Below are 23,178 nucleotides of genomic sequence, written 5' to 3'. Positions count from 1 at the left end.
GCTGTCTCTTATACTCTTGGGCTTCTTCACTGCTATGATTCTCCCTCATTGCTTCTCTATCCATACCTAATTTATTCATGTATTTATAAATATTTCCGTGTCTAATCATCTCAAGATATTTATGCAGTGGTGGTATTACATGCTATTATTTCAAATCTCATCTGTCCATGTGTGTTATTAGAAAGTTGGCATTTTACTTATTTGAATTTATATTTGGAAAGGAAATAGACTCTGAGGCAGAGTCTTGCTTGCAGGAGGATGTGGGGGGCAGTTCTCCAAGGAAAAGCAACTGGAAGGGAGTGAAGAAAACGAGATGAACTGTGTTGCTCTTGAAAAAAGGGCCTACAGGGAGCTCTGGATCTGAGACAGCTCTAAATTGAGGCAGGAAAACTGGGTCTTTTGTCCTCATTAAGTGGTGGTCAGATGTAGGATGCCCTGGGAAGGGAGCCTAACTTTCAGCGGGTTAGCTTAGGACATTAAAGCTGGAAAGGATCCTTAAAATAATTTAGTCATCTCACTTTTCATATAGAGAAACAAAACTTTTAGTAAATTGGCTTCTCTAACGTCACACAGCTAGGTCGGGGTAGAACAAGGCTTCCTATAATTGCCAGATTCAGCAAATAAAAACACAGGATGCCTAGTTAAATTAGAATTTCATGTAAGTATGTCCCAAATATTGTATGAGACATACTAAAATATTATTTGATGTTTATTTGAAATTCAAGTTTAAGAAAATGCTCTGTATTTGATCTGTCAACTCTAGCCAGAGTCCAATCAAAGCTTCCTAACTTTGTCATATACCATTTCCATTGGATTCACCAGCGATTTTCATATGAGATTTTAAAAACATAACAGAATAACAAAGAATTATGTTTATCTCTTTATGATTTAAAATAGCATATACTACTTATAAAATGTTTAGAAAACAGGGATAAGTATAACAGAAGATATGGCAAATGCACACATTTCCATCACTTGGAGATAACCAGCATGGCTTTGGCATATTTGCTTCCAGTCTACATTACGGGCTTATGATATTTATGTGCACTTATGTATTCTTTCCAATAACACAGGAGTAAAGTTTGATCTGGAATAGCTGACGCTCTCTCTTATTTAAACTAAAACAGACACTTGGATTCTCACCTAACATAGATCACCCTAGTTTTTATTTAAAATGGCTTACGATGGGAGATCATTTTAAAGCATTTGGGCAGAATGAGCTGTACAGAGGGAATTAAGATTCACTCTTAAAACAAACTAGAACAGTGTGTCTCTGTAGAAATGTTGGTTAAATATTTAATTAGTAAATGGCTCTTGACCACATTTGAAATGTGCATGCAGTACTCAATCCCTTTTGTACACATGGCTTTGTGTGTTTCATTTTATTAATGGTCTATTCCTACTGTTCACTTGGCCTTTTTAGATCAGACTCTTCCCCATCCCCATCTGCCTGTACTGTTGTCCTGTGTGTTCTGAATTAGGATTCTTTTTTAACCCCCCTTAAACCTGATACTGTCATTCCTATGTAGACTGTTCTTTCTATTCTATTTTATTTAAAATCCTAGACATATATATTTTTTAAATTTAGCAATCCATAAATGCTACCTTCATTTTAACTGAAATAAAAAGTTTGCCTCATTCTGCATTCTTAAATCAGTTCCATACCTCTTCGACTCTCATGTCTATAATTTGTAGATTTAGACTCGAGTATACTTTGGTATATAAATGTGCACTGCTTCTTAAAGCATCCTTTAACAGATGATAATTTGTAGGGGTTCCCAAACATATGGATTAATCAATAAGTTCTGTTGTAATGCTTTGTTCCTACTAGATAGTTCATATAACTCGTTCAGTTTTTTTAAATTTTCATCTGATTTAGGGGGTACAAGTTGAATTCCATTGCATGGATAAAGCCCAGTGGTGAAGTCTGGGCTTTAATTGTGCCTATCACCTGAATAGTGTATATTGTACCCAACAGGTCATTTTTCATCCCTCACCCTCTCTTACCCATCCCTCTTTTAAGTCTCCATCCAGTTTCCATTATACCACTCTGTGTGTCCTTGCAGTTTTTAAACCACATCTGTAAGTGAGCTAAATGGTTTTGACGTCTCTCGATTTGCATCTTTTGTTTTCACACAGAGCCTCCCCCAGTCATCCAAGTGCCTAATAATGTTACAGTCGCTCCTGGAGAGAGAGCAGTTTTGATATGTCTTGTCATCAGTGCTGCAGATTACAATCAAACCTGGCAGAGGAATGACAGAGATGTCAGATTGACAGAACCAGCAAGAATTAGGACCTTGGCTAACCTCTCATTGGAGATAAGGGGTGTGAAATTCAGCGATGCCGGAGAGTATCACTGCTTGGTTTCCAGCGAAGGTGGATCCGCAGCTGCATCTGTGTTCCTCACAGTGCAAGGTACTGTGCTGATGGGGACTTCTGGATCACGGTCTCTTTCTGTCTTTCTCCATTGATCTCTGTCTCCCCAAGTTGGCTGAGAAGGAGAAGATCCACTTAAACAATCACAGTTTTGAATGCTAACCTCCTTGGGGGTCTTCAGTGTACTCACATTGATTAAACTGGAAACTAAACATCACTCGCAAGGAGGTACGATCACAGCTGACTCTTCTAGTTAAAGATTTCTGTACTAAGGGAATATAAAAATCATCTTTGGATCATTTGCTAGCTTTAAATTCTCTAATCTTTTCAGTGTATTTAAAAAATATAATTAATAATTGATTCAAAAATTTTCTTCCTAATTTAAATACTGTATAATTGCACATATGGCTAATTTACTTTATTTTATTTATTTATTTATTTATTTATTTATTTTTTGAGACAGAATCTCAAGCTGTCGCCCTGGGTAGAGTGCTGTGGCGTCATAGCTCACAGCAACCTCCAACTCAGGTTCAAGTGATCCTCTTGACTCAGTTTTTTTCTATTTTTAATAGAGACAGGGGTCTCATTTTTTGTACTTTTTCATTACATTTAATAATAATTTATTGTTATAAGGCTTTCAGATGTCTCTCACATGGGTGAAATTTTATTGAAACTTAAGCAGAGTTGTTTTTACCTTTTTGTCTTACACATACACACAAACAAAGGCGTGCTTATTGAAAATAAACAAAAGGCAAGTCAATTTTGAATTGTGTCTACATAGGCTAAATATTCAGATAGCTGAAAACAAGTGTATTATTAATGTAGTTTAATAGCTACTAAATATATGTATTATTCAGTAGGAAAGAAGATCAGAAACTACTCCAGAGTTTCTCTTTCAGTTGAATCATATTTGGCTTCTAAATGTCCATAGTCACGGTGGGAATCTTAATAGAATGAGCAAATTGCTGTTGGCAGTTTTTCACTGTTAAGCTGAAAGGTTAGTTGCTGCCTCAGCAGACTATTTCATTTCAAATCCTTCATGTGGGAGACTGATTACACCAGAATTGGGTCTAGCCATTTGGTTATGTTATAGAAACAACTTCCTAATATGCCTGAAGTAACGCTCTCAGATAAACTTCCTAGATAATTTGAGTCAATCCAAATAGCAACTTAGGTTACTAGAACTCTGGAACCATTTTACCAAACTGATTGTTTCAGATAAAATAAATGCTAATGGACTCCTGGAATTTGATCATGGATCTTTATTTGAAGTTTCTTAGAGTGAATTGTAAAATACAATCAGAGCTTTCCTTGTTTACCCAATTAACTTTTTAGTCCATTAATATTCTATTTAGTGCGTTAGAGCAATGATTCTCAAACTTTTATGGAACTTTTTTTTTTAAACAGCAGATTTCTAAGCCCATATCCAGAGATTCTGTTACCATTGGTCTGGCGGGAAGGGCCTGGAAATCTGCATTCTTAAGTGGTTCCATGAACATTTTCTAAAAATAGCGTTTAAATCCATTCTACAGAGCGATCTAGAAATGTGTATCTTTAAAGGAGGCCCTTGATCCCCTTCTTTTTGCTGGTAAAATAAAGTCCTTATTACCCAACAATTTAAATAAGTGCTGAAGTGACATGTTATATATGTGTGATACACAACACATAAATACAGAAAACATGTCATATTAAATTATTACTGGATGTTCTGTATGATCACTAGTGCAAATCTGTCAAGAGGCATTCTTTAATGGCCTCTCTGGTTGGCCTTGATTTTTTTAGGGGCAAATTTTTATAAGTAAGGAGGTTTTCAATATCTAAATTTGATACTCTAGAATTGATGACTCTCTTATGAAAAACAAGAGACCATAGCAAGTTGTAGCGATCTGAATGTATTATTTTATGGTTGAATGCATTATTGAAAAACTGTGGATGTTTGATGAAGTAAACTGTAACACCTAGAGGTATATAGTTTATGATAATAATGAGATGCTTGTAAACTATTGACATTAAATATTTAATTACAAATTAACTTAATTTTATTCAGTTAAATGTTTAAAAAAATAAAAATAGTTCTAGAAATCATAATAGACAAAATAATTACTTATGTTGAATACATATTTTAGAAACAATTTCTTTTTGCTTATAAGATAATATATAATCAGTGGCTTAATTTATAGCCTTTTTATATTGCTATGCTTCCACAGTTGTGTTTAGGAACTATTTCTACTTGGAATACTCATAAAAGTTAAAAATCCAGATTCTAAAAATCCAGATTCTAAAGAGTGGGGGAAAGGAAGAGCACAGAGAAGGAAGGAGGGAGGGGGATGGGGTCTTGGTGTGTGCCACACCTTTTGGAGGCAAGACACAATTATAAGAGGGACTTTACCAAACAAATGAAATCAGTGTAACCTGGTTTCTTCTACCCTCAATGAATCCCCAAAAATAAAAAAAAATTCAGATTCTATAAATTTTTTGTAGTAGTTTTACAGAATATAAATAGCAAGAATATTCTGGTTTAAAATAGCATAGGTCTACTATTGCAAACTTACCTAACAATAAAAATCTATAAAGACTTCAAAAAGACAAAACTGAAGAACACTAAAAAACAATGGTACTTAAGCCACAAAAATTCTTAAGGAATTACATTTAAAAATATAAATACATAGGGGCGGCGCCTGTGGCTCAAAGGGATAGGGCACTGGCCCCATATGCCGGAGGTGGCGGTTCAAACCCAGCCCCGGCCAAAAAAAAAATATATATATACATATATGTACATAAAAGTATATAAATATAAGAATACTTATCTAAATAAAGATTTTTATTTACATATATATAATATTCTTATTTTAAGATCACTGTCTTTTCTCTGTTCATGTGAAAATGATAGAGGAAGTATCTTTGTTCCTGTTTCAATTTACTCAAAAAAAAAAAAATGTTATTCTTTGAGGAATCCAGGATGCTGCTTCCTCATAGCTCTATCTACTTATGAAAATAGCAGTACAGAAAACAGACAGGCAAATTGACTTCAGGTAAAAAATTGCAACCTGGGATAAATGTTTCCCACCAATGAAAATATTTGGAAGCAAGAGAAACACTGATAAGAATGTCAGGAACTTTAGAGACAGACAGTAGCAGAGAGGAACATCACATCTCAGCCACAAAAGCCTGATAGGTGAGGATTGGGCAAGGAGTTATGTGCATGAGACTATCACTCAGCTGTAGAGTTGAAAAGGGGGTTCAACAGGAAGAGATGGAAGGCTGAGAATGAATCCAGGTCCATCCAAACATTTTGTTGAAAGACACTTAATTTGGATAGATACATCCATGTTGAGGGTGAATAAATAGAAAACTTTTAAAATAAATGAAAAGGAAAAAATAAACTATAGAGCCTGAGAACAAATACTGAGAAAAAAATAAGACGTGCAAGGAAGATTTAGAAGAAATAGGGACTTGGAAAGTAGTTTATTTTAGAGATTGAGGAAAAAATGTTTTGTATCACCTATGTCTTTCAAAAAGACTTATATGCTTTTAAATGAGAGTGTTTGTAAGATGTTTTGGGCTGTTATAGCAGAATACCTGAGACTGAGCAAGTTATATGAATAAAAATAAATTTATTTATTTATTTGGGATTCATTGAGGATACAAATAATTAGGTCATGCTGATTGCATTTGTTAGGTAAAGTCCCTCTTATAATTGTGTCCTGGCCCCAAGAGGTGTGCCATATACAATGACCTACATCCTCCTCCTTTCTCCCCACCCCACTCTTGCTCATTCTTCTACCCTACACCTTATATGAGATCATCTATTGCTTTAATATTAGAATTGAGTACATTGGATTCTTGTTTCTTCATTCTTGTGATGCTTTAGTAAAAGGTATGTGTTCCACCTCAATCCAGGCTAATACAAAAGGTGTAAAGTCTCCATCTTTTTTGTGGCTGAATAGTATTCCATGGTATACGTGTACCACAGCTTGTTAATCTAGTTCTGGGTTGGTGGACATTTAGGTTGTTTCCACAATCTGGCAGTTGTAAATTGAGCTGTGATGAACAGTCTAGTGAAAATGTCCTTAGGATTAAAGGATTTTTTCTTCTGGGTAGATGCCTAGTAGTGGGATTGCAGGATCAAATGGGAAGTTTAATTTGAGTTCTTTGATGATTCCCCATATGTCCTTCCAAAAAGATTGTATTAGTTTGCAATTACACCAGCAATGTAAAAGTGTTCCCTTCTTTCCACATCCATATCAGCATCTGCAGCTTTGAGACTTTGTGATGTGGGCTATTTTCACTGGGGTTAGGTGAGATCTCAGGGTTGTTTTTATTTGCGTTTCTCTGATGATTAGGGATGGGAGCATTTTTTCATATATTTGTTAGCCATTCTTTTGTATTCTTTAGAGAAGGCTTTTTTCATGTCTCTTGCCCAGTGATAGATGGGATTATTGCCCCTTTTTCTGTTGATTAATTTGAGTGAACAGAAATTTATTGGTCCATAGTTCTAGAGGCTGGGAAGTACAAGATCAAGACTCTGGCAGATGATGAGGGCCTTCTCACTGCATTGTCACATAGTGGAAGGCAGAAAGACAAAGAGAGCAAGAGAATGAATTCACTCCAGCAGTCCCTTTGTAAAATGGCACAAATATATTCATGATGGTGGAGCATCTCCCATTAAATCCTACTTTCAACACTGTCACATTGCGGATTGAGTTTCCAACATGTAAATTCTGGGGGACACATTCAAAGTGTAGCATAATGGAAGAGCTGGCTAAGACGAAAAGACAATAACAAGCGTGATGCTAGAACTAAGAAAGGATTTGATTTTTAAAATGCAATATAGTAGTGCCAATCTGTAGTGGAGGCACTAAAGAGCAGAATTTATGACACGTGAAAATAAAATCAGGGATAGCTGGGCATTGTGGCGGGCACCTGTAGTCCCAGGTACTTGAGAGGCTGAGGCAAGAGAATCACCTAAGCCCAAGAGCTGGAGGTTGCTGTGAGCTGTGATGCCACAGCACTCTATCAAGGGCAACAGAGTGAGACTTTGTCTTTAAAAAAAAAAAAGGGGTGGCTCCTGTGGCTCAGTGAGCAGGGCGCTGGCCCCATATGCCGAGGGTGGCGGGTTCGGACCCAGCCCCGGCCAAACTGCAACAGAAAAATAGCCAGGCGTTGTGGCGGCGCCTGTAGTCCCAGCTCCTCGGGAGGCTAAGGCAAGAGAATCGCGTAAGCCCAAGAGTTGGAGGTTGCTGTAAGCCGTGTGACGTCACGGCACTCTACCCGAGGGCGGTACAGTGAGACTCCGTCTCTACCAAAAAAAAAAAAAAAAGAAAGAAAATAAAATCAGGGATGTAGTATATAAACTTCAAAACCTATCAGAATGCTGAGAAAAAGAACTAAAAGCTAAATGATATGACTTTTTAAAAAGTAGAAATTAAAAACAGAATGAAACTATAGTATCAAATGTATAGGTTTTTAGGAAACAAGACAACTGAAACTAAAGAAATAGTTAAAGATATAATTGAAGAAAACTGTTGTGGGGAGAAAAAATATCTTAGGTAAGCAACTCAAGCAAGGTTAACAAAGGGAGAACTTCATCTAGACTCATAGTGGCTAAAATTTGAAATTACTAGTGTGAAGACCCCCCCCACACACACACACACTTTCCACTAGCATACAGACTAAACGAGAGGGATAAAATCAGACCTAGTGTCAGACTTCTCAGATATTCTAAAGGATAGACGATGATTGTAGTGGATATTTATCATATTTTGGCTCTTAAAGTCTGAACATTTTCTCTAATTTGGAGAGTAATTATTTATCTTGGTGGGAAGCAGAAAACAAGTGAGATCAGATAATTCCCTTTTTTTATCCCCTAGTAGTCTCATGACCTCAAGCCAGCCACTCTTGTGCTCCCAGTGGGACTTTGACTCCTGCCAAGACCATAGACTCTTAAAAGACTTAAAAGATTCTAATTTTGGCAGCAACATGGAATTTAGAGTCCAGAAGCATCAGAAACAAATGTTCTAGTGGCCTTTCCCCATAATTTTAACAGACTGATGTTGGCTGTATTCTTACTTGCCTAACCTCTTTTGGTTTCTACCTGATATCCAGTCTCCTTTTGATTCTATACTTCAAAAATTATGCTTCCAGTGAATTCTTTTTCTGATTTAATTATCCTGGTTTCTGTTTTTTGCAATTGAGAACCACCAACTGGCACAATAATGGGAAAGATACATGTAGCTTTGACAGAAAAGGTTCCAAGAATCTTTTCCTTCCTAGGAAAAGCCATTAAAAAGACGTGTTTAAGGGTTCAGAAAAAATACCAAACACATAGCTTTCTTAAAATGATTATTTAAAATTCAAATTAACTGCCTGAAATAAAATTTTAATTTATTTACCAGCACTGTCATTCTAGAAGAAAAAAGATAGAAACTAGATTGATATGTACAAAAATGTGAATATGAATGACTGGGGGCAATGGAACCATAAGTCATTTTTTTACTTATACTTTATGTGAAAAAATTTACTTATTAAGAATGGATTATTTTAAAACTGTGTAAATAGTTTTTTAAATTTCAGATTAATATGAGAGTACAAATGGTTAGGTTATATTATTTGGGTGTGCTAGGTAAAGTCTAAGTTGTAGCTGAGCCCTTCACCCAAGAGATGTGCCATATACCCTTACATTGTGTCCATTAGGTGGGAACTTACCAATTCTCCTCCCCTGTTTTTTAAAATACTCACATTAATTTTATTGCAGGATTGAATTATGTATAGGTAATATGTTTTCTTTGTTTTCTAAACATCTAGTGAATGTGTTTTATCCCTTATATGTTTAAAACAATTAAGAAAATTAAAGTTTAAAAATAAGAATATATATTAACAAATAATGCCTCTCAAAAAGAAAGCAATAGGACTTAAAATTAGTTTTAAATTCAAACATCAATTCATGAGAAAAAACATCTTATCTGATTTATGTAAATGAAAAATTCAGAGTATAAATTAATGATCTAGTGATCCTTAAATATTAAAAAGTTTAGTTCTAAAAAGTTTGTTTTGGAGAAGATAACTTTTCATAAGGTTTATGTGTTGGCAACCCTCGTTAAGTTAGGTGTCAATTTTATTACTGCATGCTGAGTAGTAGAAGTTCTTTTCAGTTATAGATAACTGAGAAATTGTATCAGCTCATGCTATAAAATTATTGCTTTTTAAAAATAATTTAAATATGTTTTCATTAAGAGAAACTGCCACTCTATGTAAACATAAAATCATATATCATATACCATAAGTCCATGGTGGCATCTCTGATTAACTTTAGCTTTCATGTATTACACACTTTGACTTTGGTTATCTTTGTCATGTTGCAGTTCACTCATTTAAAAACAAAAACAAAAACACTTCTCTAGTGACGTTTTCTCTCCCATCCTGTGATTTATGAACTGCTTCACCTTTGGGAATGGACCTCTCTTGCTTGTGCAGGGTATCACTTTTAATTCTGGTTGCTGATGAGCTAACCCCTTTGAGCTGTTGCCATTTGTAGTGAAAAATAGATATTCTTACACTTTGGCTGTTTCTTCCATCTTTATTCAAACATGCCACCCCCAAAGAATATTATAGCACATGCCTGAATCGCTTATGATGAGATCAGAATTTACTTTCATTAACAAAACTTCACTAGCAGAAAAGTTTACTTTTGAGAAGATTCATTTTAAAAATGGTGAGTATAGGGTGGTGCCTGTAGCTCAAAGGAGTAGGGCCCCAGCCCCATATACAGGAGGTGGTGTGTTCAAATCCAACCCCGGCCAAAAAACAAAACAAACAAACGAAAAAAAAAACTGCAAACAAAACAAAAGAAAAATGGTAAGTGTATGGAATTTACCCAAAGACTCTTAGAGTTGAGGTAATGACCTAACTTGATCTTCAGACAGGAATACTTATAATGGTTCTACTTAACTTGGGAGGATTGCCTCCTATCTATAAAATTTCAGAAGTTATTCTACATATTTTAAAAATCTCTTGGGTGGTTAACAAGTATCCACCACAGGGAGTTCTTTGTAAATTAAAAAGTGTCATAAAGCAATTAAGTGAGTGTCAAGTTAGAACATTTGACAGTACAAAAATTTGAAAGCTTAAGGATCTGGAATTTTATAGGACTATATCACAGAATAAGCTGCTTTAAATCCTTTCTGAACCAAAGCAATGTCTAAAAAGCATAAATGCTGAATGTTAATTGATAACTAAATTAGATTTTCATCTAGGAAAATGTTGGTATTCACCTAAGTTATCTGCCAAATGTAGTTTACTGTCTCCACAGTTGGGGGCAAGTTTCAGTTACAAATCATTTCAATTCCATGCAATAAAATGTGTGAGTGAGTATCATATGTTTCAATTTCTTTTACTTTTATTTTTATTATTTTATTTTATTTTTTTTATTGTTGGGGATTCATTGAGGGTACAATAAGCCAGGTTACACTGATTGCAATTGTTAGGTAAAGTCCCTCTTGCAATCATGTCTTGCCCCCATAAAGTGTGACACACACCAAGGCCCCACCCCCCTCCCTCCATCCCTCTTTCTGCTTTTCCTCCCCCCCGCCATAACCTTAATTGTCATTAATTGTCCTCATATCAAAATTGAGTACATAGGATTCATGCTTCTCCATTCTTGTGATGCTTTACTAAGAATAATGTCTTCCATTTCCATCCAGGTTAATACGAAGGATGTAAAGTCTCCATTTTTTTTAATGGCTGAATAGTATTCCATGGTATACATATACCACAGCTTGTTAATCCATTCCTGGGTTGGTGGGCATTTAGGCTGTTTCCACATTTTGGCGATTGTAAATTGAGCTGCAATAAACAGTCTAGTACAAGTGTCCTTATGATAAAAGGATTTCTTTCCTTCTGGGTAGATGCCCAGTAATGGGATTGCAGGATCAAATGGGAGGTCTAGCTTGAGTGCTTTGAGGTTTCTCCATACTTCCTTCCAGAAAGGTTGTACTAGTTTGCAGTCCCACCAGCAGTGTAAAAACGTTCCCTTCGCACCACATCCACGCCAGCATCTGCAGTTTTGAGATTTTGTGATGTGGGCCATTCTCACTGGGGTTAGATGATATCTCAGGGTTGTTTTGATTTGCATTTCTCTAATATATAGAGATGATGAACATTTTTTCATGTGTTTGTTAGCCATTCATCTGTCATCTTTAGAGAAGGTTCTATTCATGTCTCTTGCCCATTGATATATGGGATTGTTGGCTTTTTTCATGTGGATTAATTTGAGTTCTCTATAGATCCTAGTTATCAAGCTTTTGTCTGATTGAAAATATGCAAATATCCTTTCCTATTGTGTAGGTTGTCTCTTTGCTTTGGTTATAGTCTCCTTAGCTGTACAGAAGCTTTTCAGTTTAATGAAGTCCCATTTGTTTATTTTTGTTGTTGCAATTGCCATAGCAGTCTTCTTCATGAAGTCTTTCCCCAGGCCAATATCTTCCAGTGTTTTTCCTATCCTTTCTTTGAGGATTTTTATTGTTTCATGCCTTAAATTTAAGTCCTTTATCCATCTTGAATCCATTTTTGTGAGTGGGGAAAGGTGTGGGTCCAGTTTCAGTCTTTTACGTGTAGACATCCAGTTCTCCCAACACCATTTATTGAATAGGGAGTCTTTCCCCAAAGGTATGTTCTTGTTTGGTTTATCGAAGATTAGGTGGTTGTAAGATGTTAGTTTCATTTCTTGGTTTTCAATTCGATTCCAAGTGTCTATGTCTCTGTTTTTGTGCCAGTACCATGCTGTCTTGAGCACTATGGCTTTGTAGTACAGACTAAAATCTGGTATGCTGATGCCCCTAGCTTTATTTTTATTACTAAGAACTGCCTTAGCTATACGGGCTTTTATTTGGTTCCATACAAAACGCAGAACCATTTTTTCCAAATCTTGAAAGTATGATGTTGGTATTTTGATAGGAATGGCATTGAATAGGTAGATTGCTTTGGGAAGTATAGACATTTTAACAATGTTGATTCTTCCCATCCATGAGCATGGTATGTTCTTCCATTTGTTAATATCCTCTGCTATTTCCTTTCTGAGGATTTCATAATTTTCTTTATAGAGGTCCTTCACCTCCTTCGTTAGGTATATTCCTAGGTATTTCATTTTCTGTGAAACTATGGTGAAGGGAGTTGTGTCCTTAATTAGCTTCTCATCTTGACTGTTATTGGTGTATACAAAGGCTGCTGACTTGTGGACATTGATTTTATATCCTGAAACATTACATATTTTTTAATGACTTTTAGGAGTCTTGTGGTTGAGTCTTTGGGGTTCTCTAAGTATAAGATCATGTCGTCAGCAAAGAGGGAGAGTTTGACCTCCTCTGCTCCCATTTGGATTCCCTTTATTTCCTTGTCTTGCCTAATTGTATTGGCTAGAACTTCCAGCAGTATGTTGAATAGTAAAGGTGACAGAGGACAACCTTGTCTGGTTCCAGTTCTAAGAGGAAAAGCTTTCAGTTTTACTCCATTCAGTAAAATATTAGCTGTGGGTTTGTCATAGATAGCTTCAATCAGTTTTAGAAATGTGCCACCTATGCTGATACTCTTCAGTGTTCCAATTAGAAAAGGATGCTGGATTTTATCAAATGCTTTTTCTGCATCTATTGAGAGGATCATGTGATCTTTATTTTTACCTCTGTTAATATGGTGGATAAGGTTTATGGACTTGCGTATGTTAAACCAGCCTTGCATCCCTGGGATGAAGCCTACTTGATCATGATGAATGACTTTTTTGATGATAAGCTGTAATCTATTGGCTAGGATTTTGTTGAGAATTTTTGCATCCATATTCATGAGTGAGATTGGTCTGAAATTCTCCTTTTTGTTTGGGTCTTTTCCTGGTTTTGGTATCAGGGTGATGTTTGCTTCATAGAATGTGTTGGGGAGGATTCCTTCTTCCTCAATTTTATGGAATAATCTCTGCAGTACAAGAATAAGCTCTTCCTTGAAGGTTTGATAGAATTCTGGAGTGAAGCCATCTGGACCAGGGCATTTTTTGGTTGGAAGATTTTTTATTATTTCTTTGATCTCAGTGCTTGAAATTGGTCTGTTCAGGAGCTCTATTTCTTCCTCAGTAAGTCTAGGGAGAGGGTGTGATTCCAAGTATTGATCCATTTCCTTCACATTGTCAAATTTCTGGGCATAGAGTTTCTGGTAGTATTCAGAGATGATATCTTGTATCTCTGTGGGATCAGTTATTTCCCCTTTATCATTTCTGATTGAGGTTACTAGAGATTTTACTTTCTATTTCTTGTTAGTCTGGCCAATGGTTTATCTATTTTATTTATTTTTTCAAAAAACCAACTCCGTGTTTCATTAATTTTCTGAATGATTCTTTTGTTTTCAATTTCATTGATCTCTGATTTGATTTTGGATATTTCTTTTCTTCTACTGAGTTTAGGCTTAGATTGTTCTTTTTTTTCCAATTCCATAAGATCTCTTGTGAGATTGTTGATGTGCTCTCTTTCTGTTTTTCAAATGTAGGCATCTAAAGCGATGAATTTTCCTCTCAAAACTGCTTTTGCAGTATCCCACAGGTTTTGGTAGCTTGTGTCTTCATTGTTGTTATGCTCAAGGAAGTTAATGATTTCCTGTTTTATTTCTTCCTTCACCCATCTGTTATTCAACAGAAGATTGTTTAATTTCCATGCCTTTGGGTGGGGTCGAGCATTTTTGTTAGAGTTGAGTTCCACCTTTAGTGCCTTATGGTCTGAGAAGATACAAGGTAAAATTTCAATTCTTTTGATTCTGTTGATATTTGTTTTGTGTCCCAGGATATGATCAATTTTGGAGAATGTTCCATGGGGTGATGAGAAGAATGTATATTCTTTATCTTTGGGGTGGAGTGTTCTATATGTGTCTATCAAGCACAGTTGTTCTAGGGTCTCATGTAAATCTCTTTTATCTTTGTTTAATTTCTGTTTAGAGGATCTGTCCAGCTCTGTAAAAGGAGTGTTAAGGTCCTCTGTTATTATGGTATTATCAAATATCATATTGCTCAGACTGAATAAGGTCTGTTTCAAGAATTTGGGAGCATTTAAATTGGGTGCATAAATATTTAGAATTGAAATGTTTTCTTGTTGTATTTTTCCCTTGACCAATATAATGTGACCATCTTTGTCTTTTTTGACTTTAGTTGCTTTAAATCCACATGTATCTGAGAATAAGATTGCAACTCCTCTTTTCTTCTGAATTCCATTTGCCTGAAAAATTGTCTTCCAACCCTTGACTCGGAGCTTTAATTTGTCTTTTGAAGCCAGGTGTGTTTCTTGCAGACAGCAAATGGATGGCTTGTGTTTTTTAATCCAGTCAGCCAATCTATGTCTCTTCAGTGGGGAATTGAAGCCATTAACATTTATTGAGATAATTGATAAGTGTGGTAGTATTCTATTCGTCTTATTTTGTGAGAGTCCATTGCTTAGTTTTATCTTTTGTATCAGTGTGGAGGTTAGGTTCTGTCCTTTAATTTCTGAGTTCTTACTTTGATGCTGATCCATTGTGGTGGTCAGTGTGCAGAACAGGTTGATGTATTTCCTGTAGAGCTGGTCTTGTTGTGGCAAATTTCCTCAATGTTTGCATATCTGTAAATAATTTGATTTCTCCGTCAATTTTTAAGCTTAGCTTAGCAGGGTACAGAATTCTGGACTGGAAATTGTTCTGTTTAAGTAGATTAAAGGTAGATGACCATTGTCTTCTTGCTTGGAAAGTTTCATTAGAGAAGTCTGCTGTCACTCTGATGGATTTGCCCCTGTAGGTCAACTGGAGCTTACTCCTGGCAGCTTGCAGAATCTTTTCTTTTGTCTTGACTTTGGACAGGTTCATCACAATGTGTCTTGGAGAAGCTCGGTTAGAGTTGAGGTGACCTGGGGTCCGATAGCCCTCTGAAAGCAGTGTGTCAGAATCTTTGGTGATATTTGGGAAATTTTCTTTTATAATATTCTCTGGTATGGCTTCCATTCCTCTGGGGCATTCTTCTTCCCCTTGTGGAATTCCTATAACTCGTATGTTGGAACGCTTCATAAAGTCCCATAATTCTGACAGTGAACGTTCTGCTTTCTCTCCCTTCTTTTCTGCCTCTTTTACTATCTGAGTTATCTCAAGAACTTTGTCTTGTACCTCTGAAATTCTTTCTTCTGCATGGTCTAACCTGTTGCTGATAATTTCCATTGCATCTTTAAGTTCCCTAATTGACTGTTTCAGTTCCTTCAGCTCTGCTATATCCTTTTTATATTCTTCATATCATTCATCTCTTATTTGATTCTGTTTTTGGATTTCCTTTTGGTTATTTTCCACTTTATTAGCAGTTTCCTTCATTGTTTCCATCATTTCTTTCATTGTTTTCAACATGTGTATTCTAAATTCCCTTTCTGTCATTCCTAACATTTCTTTATAGGTGGAATCATCTGTAGTAGCTACCTCATGGTCCCTTGGCGGGGTTGTTCTGGACTGGTTCTTCATGTTGCCTGGATTTTTCTGCTGATTCTTCCTCATGAGTGATTTCTTTTATCTTTTTCCTTGCCCTAATTGTCCTTTCACTTCCTCTTGCTCTTTAAATTCTCGTGCCTGTGGACTTAGGGTTACAGGTCCAGAAGCGTAAGAAGGTTGAAGAGCAAAAAAGGGATGAAAGAAAGGAGGACCGAGTGATAAGAAAAAGAAAGAAAAATAGAGAAAGGAGAGGGGGTGGGTAAAAGGAATATGACAAAAATAAGAGAGGCACAGAAAGAGGGAGACAGAGCAATATAGGTGTACAGTAGGGTACTTTGACACAACCTTAAAAAAAACCCTACCTTCTGGGGGTGTCCAGTTGGGTGCCCAGTTGGTTCCCTTGAGGTCAGCAGCTCTTTGCTAACCTGATCAGACACAGTACCCCACCTCCACCAAGTAGAGAGGAAAGACAAAAATGCTATAAATCAAACCAAAACAAGCAAACAGAAAACTTTAAGGGATAAAATTGGGTGAAAAACCAAATAATAGCAGAAAAAACACTAGCAAAAATGAAGTTCTAGTTATTGAAAAAGGCAGCAATGGGAAATTATAATTAAACTAGAAAAATTGACAAAGAGAAAGGATCTGTATGGAAAAGGTTGAAATTAAAAAACAAAACAACATCAACAACATCAAAATAAATAAAAAAAACAACCAAACCAAAAAAAAAAAAAAGAAAAGAAAAAAAACCAAAGCAGTATGTATATGTTATTGAATATTGTCTGGGCAACATGTGGTCTTCTGGGGTATGAGATGTTAATCACAGTTCTGATACAACTGGAGGCTGCTGATTTCTCAAACCCCAGCAGGTAGACACCCTAAATCTCTCTTCAGCCCACTTAAAAGGCACTTTGGACTTCTAAACTTGCTGAGCAGAGGCTTTCCCAGGCAAGTGCTTGTCACTGGAATCACTGCTGAAGTGGCTATCCACTTACCCAGTGTGCCAAAACCAGTTTCACTCTGCCCCTGAGGGTTAGGGCTGCAAGGCGGCTCAGACCCCACCCTTAGGCTACTCGGTTACTGGGTTACCAGCTCCCACCAGATTCTAGCTCTGCGACCCTGAGGGCGGAGCTTGCCGGGGCAGATCGCTCACAATGGCTGCCTGTGACCCAGAGCCAAACACTATTAGCTCCGTCTGGCTCAGCGGCTCAGACTGGGGCCCTAGACAACGGCTGAAGTTTTCCACACTTGTGCTCAGGCTCTCCCCAAGGCAGTTCAACTGAGTGCCAAGTCCAAAGACACCAAAACAGTTCACAGGTAAGGCCTTTCTGGTTTGCAGTCTCGCTGCTACTGAACTTACAGTTGAGGGTGGGTTTAGACGGATTGAACACACATGACCACTTGCCGTTTTTCCACTGTTTTAGTCCTCCTCTTGGGGTCCAGAAGTCTCTCGCTGACTCTGTATCCTCACAGGGGTGATGATAGGCAGATCCCACCAGCCAGAAATGCCTGGAGTCCTATCTCCCCAGGCTCACGGTGCCCAGATGCAAGGAAGCTGTTACTCGGGCTCCATCTTGCTCTGCCTTCAATTTCTTTTACTTTTCATCCAAGGCATCTATATGTTATAAAGATTTTAGAGCACTTTAACTATAGGTGGAAAGAATACCTATAGAGTTCTCTCTAGAACTTAGAAAAAAAGAAACATTGAAATGTCTTTAACATTAAAAGGAAAGGTTAAAGAATTAGATTTTAGAGTTTTATTTTTATTTTAGTTTTATATTTATTTTAGTTTTATTTTTGCATGGAATTGAAATGATTTATAACCAAAACTTGCCCCTAACTGTGGAGACAGTAGACTACATTTGGCAGATAACTTAGGTGAATATTAAAATTTAAGAAACATTGAGCTTTTTGGAAAGTGATTTGCAATTATCGTGTTTGTGATCTGAATAAGCTAATGATTCCAATAACTCCTGGGAATTTGCTAATGATTCCATTAACTCCCGAGAATTTGCTAATGATTCCATTAACTCCTGAGGAAAGAACTGTACAGGGTGTCCATAAAGTTCTTACACAGTTTGAAATAGTTTGACTTTAATCATGGACCTATGGCTTCACTAGAAGAGAAAGAAAACTGTGTTCTTTGGTTGAACTAAAATCTGCCGCTGCCATCTAAAGAAGTTTTAGAGCCCATTACAAGAAAGAAGCACCACACAGGAAGGAAAAATTGAAAGAAACAGGCTCTGTCAATGATACGCCATGGTCTGGTAGGCCACGTATTAGTGACGGAGCTGTAGCATCTGTAGAAGAAACTGTTCAGGCAAATCCAAGAAAGTCATTAAGACAGGAATCCCTAGAGCTGAGGCTTCCAAGGTCTGCTGTACAGAAGATTCTGCAGACAGGACTTCACATGAAAACATACAAAATTCAAGTGCATCAAATGTTAGAAAGAGGATTATCATGCACAGCTAACTTTCTGTCACCAGTTCTTTATGTTTTTTTTTAATAGATTTTATTTTATTTATTTATTTATTTATTGTTGTTGTTTTTGGCTGGGGCTGGGTTTGAGCCACAGGCACCACCCTCTGTCACCAGTTCAATGAAAAACTTAACAATGATGCATTTTTTGAGTAATTTGATGTTCTCCAATAAAGCAACATTCCACATTAGTGGCAAAGTCAACAGGCATAATTGTCATATTTGGGGATCTGAAAATTCACATGAGTCTATTGAACATGAAAGAGATTCTCCCGAAGTTAATGTGTAGCGTGCTTTGGGCAAAAATCAGTCATAGGACCCTTCTATTTTGAAGGGGGTGTTAATGGTGATAGCTATTTAGAAATGCTGCAAAATTATTCCTTAGCTTGAAGAATTAGGACTGATAGAGAATATAATGTTCCAACAAGATGATACTTCTTGTTGCATTGCTGTGCATGTTAGACAGTTTCTACATGAGAAATTCCCTAAGAGATGGATTGGAAAAGGTGGACCATTTTCCTGGCCTCCACATTTGCCAGATTTAACTCCATTGGGTTTCTTTTTATGGGGACATGTGAAAGCTAATGTTGGCTCAACCAAATCATCTTTAGAAGACTTGCAAGCTAGGATAACAATATGTGATTGTTGATAATACTGAAAATCAGCTTGAAAATGTTTTCTGAGAACTACAGAATTGTATCACCCTTTGTATTGGTAATGTTGAGAATTAACAAGAACAATAAACATTTTTTATGTTTTTTTAAAAAAAGAAACATTGAAATGTCTTTAACATTAAAAGGAAAGGTTAAAGAATTAGACTTACTTAAATTGTGAAAGGAAAAGGATGTGGATGGCTTGTTAAATACTTCAAGTATATTGTTGTAAAGATGCTATATGCCATGATCATGTTAATTTTTAGCAAAAATGGACCATCTGAAAATGAGCATTAAGTTAAGCCAAGCCTGATGGCCTTAAGTGAGCTAGAAGGGTTGGTGTCCAGATGTGGGAAAGGTTAAATGCTAGAGAGTAGTAGCTGGGAAGATGATGCTTCTCCTTTCAACAGTGCAGTGACTTCTGGGAAGAGAGAATAGAGGAATAATCAGCAAACTTATCAACCCACTAAGTTATTCAAAGAAAAACACTAACTAGCATTTAAAAAATGTCAGGCATTTATAATATACTTTATAGCATCTAATCTCACCAACTGTGTTATTTACTATGATCTGTTTCTATTTACAACATTTCTCACATCAGATATATAGGTTTTTTTCCATACCAACAATGAAATCTCCAATTTTCCAGATACCAACTGGGTATCTAATATTCAATTCAATTCTGACACTAACTCAATTAACATCAGACGCCACAGGTTAAGGGCTCAATTCCACAGGCCTGCGCCCCTGAGCCTCCTGTACTTCTTACCTACTGGCTAAACTTTGGGGGTTACCATGACCACTGTCGCAGGTGCAATAATTTGCCAGAATGGCTCACAGAACTCAAGAAGGCATTTTATTTACTATTAATGGTTTATTTTAAAGAATACTATAAAAGAAGAAAACTGTTTTCCCCCTTCTATTCACATAGCACTCAGCATAACACTGTGACCCTGAATGTTTATTAATTATATTTTATTTTATTTTATTTTATTTTATTTTTTGAGATAGAGTCTCACTATGTTGCCCTGGGTAGAGTGCTGTGGTATCACAGCTCACAGCAATCTCAAACTCCTGGGCTTAAACAATTCTCTTGCCTCAGCCTCCCAAACAGCTGGGATTACAGGCACCTGCCACAATACCTGGCTAATTTTTGTTCCAGTTGTCATTGTTGGTTAGCTGGCCCCAGGCCAGGTTCGAACCCACCAACATCCGTGTATGTGGCTGGTGCAGTAACCACTGTGCTATGGGCGCCAAATTAATTAATTTTTAAACGATACAGATGGAAAGATGTATAGAGTGAGGTCTGGAAGGGTCCTGAGCACAGGAACTCCTGTCCTCATGGAGTTAGGCACATTAGTAAAGTGTTTCCCTGAGCTCTGTGAGCTGCTTGAATAAATTGATGGAACTCGAGGAAGGGGTGGGAGTTCCTGAGTTGTAGGTGATGGTCAGAAGTTCATGTGACAATTGATCCTTGAGGTTGGTATTTGAAGTAGAGGGAAGTCTTTACCTGTGGGTTTGAGCCTTAGCCCTGTGGTATCTGATGCTAACTCCAGGAAGTGTTAGAACTGAATTGAATAAATGTTTATATTTCTTATTAGATCATAAGGTTACATGATTTGATCTGCATTCTGCCTAAAGGAAGTCCCTGAGGGGTTAGTAACTTACCCCAGTTTTGAAGCTAGCAGAAATGCCTATATATGCTAATAGTAGGTCTAAAAAAAAGGCAGGTAGAATGAAATGAAGAAAGAGAAAATAAATGAAGGATTCTTAAGTATGGACAGAAAGGTGAGAATACTAAAATTGTTGTTAAAGTAGAAAAGGTACAATGGGGCTCTGCAGGTCCCTATCTTGTGGATAAAGAAACTGGAGTTCACAACATTGTACATGACGCTTATTTGGGGAAATCACTGCTTGATTTTAATTGCCTCCCCTTACTCCTTCCATCTCTGGTGCCCTCTAGAGTGGACTACATATATGGCCACAGTTTAGTGAATCCTTAATCCTTTGATTTAAATTATGGTAGAGTAGCTGCTCAGAAGAATTCTAGAGCAGCAGTTCCCAAACTTTTTGGCATCAGGGACCAGTTTCATGGAAGATAATTTTTCCATGGACCGGGGATAGGTGAGGGGTGGATTAGATTTTCATAAGGAGCATGCCACCCAGACCTCTCCATCGCAGTTTACAGTAGGGTTCACGTTCCTATGAGAAGCTAAGGCTGCTGCTAATCTGACGGGAGGAGGAGCTGAAGTGGTGATATGAGTGATGGGGAGCGGCTATAAATCCAGATGAAGATTCACTGGCTCATCTGCTGCTCACCATCTGCTGTGTGGCTCAGTTTCTAATAAATCATGGACAGGTATTGATCTGTGGCCTGGGAACCTAAGTTCCAGAGACTAGAGAGCTATAAATATGCTACCCAAGCAAGCACACAGTGAAAAATGTAAGATGGCTAGATCGTAAGCTCCATTAAGGTAGGTCCCAGTTTCATTCAGGTTTTATGTCTTCAGTACCTGACATAAAACTTAGCACACACGCAGTGCAGGTCTGTTGGAAAGACTGAATGGGAAGCAGAGTGTGCAGGCATACGGAGTTTTACCAGTATGAAGGATCTTAATGTCATAATGTATGCTAAAAATTTGATTCCAATTTCCCCTAAACATTGATTGATGTTTCTTGCGTTATTATTCTACAAATTAATTGTCCAACTAAAAATAAATTCTATTTCTAAAGATACGAGTAATTCAGGAAACCACATAAATAACTCGTTATTTTTTTATATGATGGAAGTGGTGTGATACTTGACTATGATAAATAAGAATTGAATTAGAGCTACTACTTCAAAGTAGGATGACTTATTCAGCGCATCTGAAGAAAGGTGAGATGGTAGGAACATGTTATTGATGAGAGGGCAGAAATAGTATATGATTATGGTGATGGAATCTTCATTTGTGCTGTGCTCTAAGGCACTGCCTCAATGATTCTAGGTAGTAGTAGCGCTTTCGTCCACAGTAGTGAAACAGATAATGACACACATGAGGTGCCTTCATTAAAAACTGTTGCTGAAAACTGATAGAACTGGTGTCTTACGTGTTCATTTGTTTAAATATTCATTCATTCATCATTTACCAAAAAATTAACTGTCAGGCATTGTGCTCCTGGCGGAGGGTGTAAATGAGAAGAAAACAATATCCCTTTTCTCATAAATCCCCTAATGTAATAAGAGAAATAGGGAAATAAAAGAAATAAAAATTTATAGCATGATAAGAAATACACCAGGGTGCTACTGGAGTTTTAAATTCTGTCTCAGAGTGATGAATAAGAGACTGATCACAGGGGAGATCATGGCGGAGGTATCAGGTAAGTCAGATTTTGCCAGGTAGAAGTCAGGAAAGCTTCCCAGATGGAGAAAACCACGTGTGGGAAGCCATGGAATGAGAACACAGAAATGGGGACTTGCTGAGAGGTGAGGGCCCAACAGAATAGGGAGAGCCGACCCATGCTGACATGATTTTCTTTTCCCTGTAGTCGTCTTCTTACACAATTGGGGGAATCATTTAAATTTGTGGTGTTGTGGGATTAGTTCAGCAAAAAGACAGACTGGCATAATCGTGGTTGCAGTGATGCTCTGGGAATTTAGACTGGATAAAGAAATAAGAGAAAGTGTTAAGGTATGGTCTGGTAGGCTGGAATAAAAGGGAAGATTCGAAGCTGTGGCCTTGAAGAAGTCACAGGAGGAAAGTGTGGAGTGACAGCTGGAAGAATGGGAGGTTGTGAACCTCAGACTGGACTCCTAAAATAAGTGTTTTTTCACCACATGGAGGTCGTTTTCCTGATAACTAAGGTAGCAAGGAAATTTGTCTAGCAATATAAGTTAATAGCCAAATTTTTAAGTATTTCAGTTAAGAAGTTCTCTGTAGATCATTTTCACACGATTTTTATTCTGTTACTCTTACATATTTATGTACAATCTTTCTTTAAGAACTTTTGATAGTCAAAAGAAGTTGCCTTAATTGAATGTGAATCTGAAGATACATGTACCTATGTGTAAAACTTTACTTGTCTCTTTCTAATATGCCCTAAAGCAATAATGATAATTATGATTTACCTCTCTTTTCTAAGCCAAATGCCAATGTAAGTCTTAACATTGGTCTTCTCTTCTTTGGAAATTCTGTGATTTAGAGAAATTGTTATAAAGTGGAGCCAATAT

General features: G+C 36.9%; 1 protein-coding gene across 1 annotated transcript in view; it reads left to right on the top strand.

Moving 5' to 3' along the window:
• Positions 1–23,178, top strand: part of HMCN1 (hemicentin 1) — a 496,417-nt gene that overhangs the window by 215,050 nt on the left and 258,189 nt on the right. The window contains exon 11 of the mRNA XM_053606928.1: positions 2,140–2,415. Coding sequence (XP_053462903.1) covers positions 2,140–2,415 — 276 coding nt within the window. The remainder of the gene's footprint in view (positions 1–2,139; positions 2,416–23,178) is intronic.

The sequence above is a fragment of the Nycticebus coucang genome, chromosome 10 (genome assembly GCF_027406575.1).
Source record: "Nycticebus coucang isolate mNycCou1 chromosome 10, mNycCou1.pri, whole genome shotgun sequence".
NCBI lineage: Eukaryota > Metazoa > Chordata > Mammalia > Primates > Lorisidae > Nycticebus > Nycticebus coucang.
The sequence above is the reverse complement of the archived record's forward strand: the minus strand, read 5'-3'. Positions and strand labels throughout refer to the sequence as shown.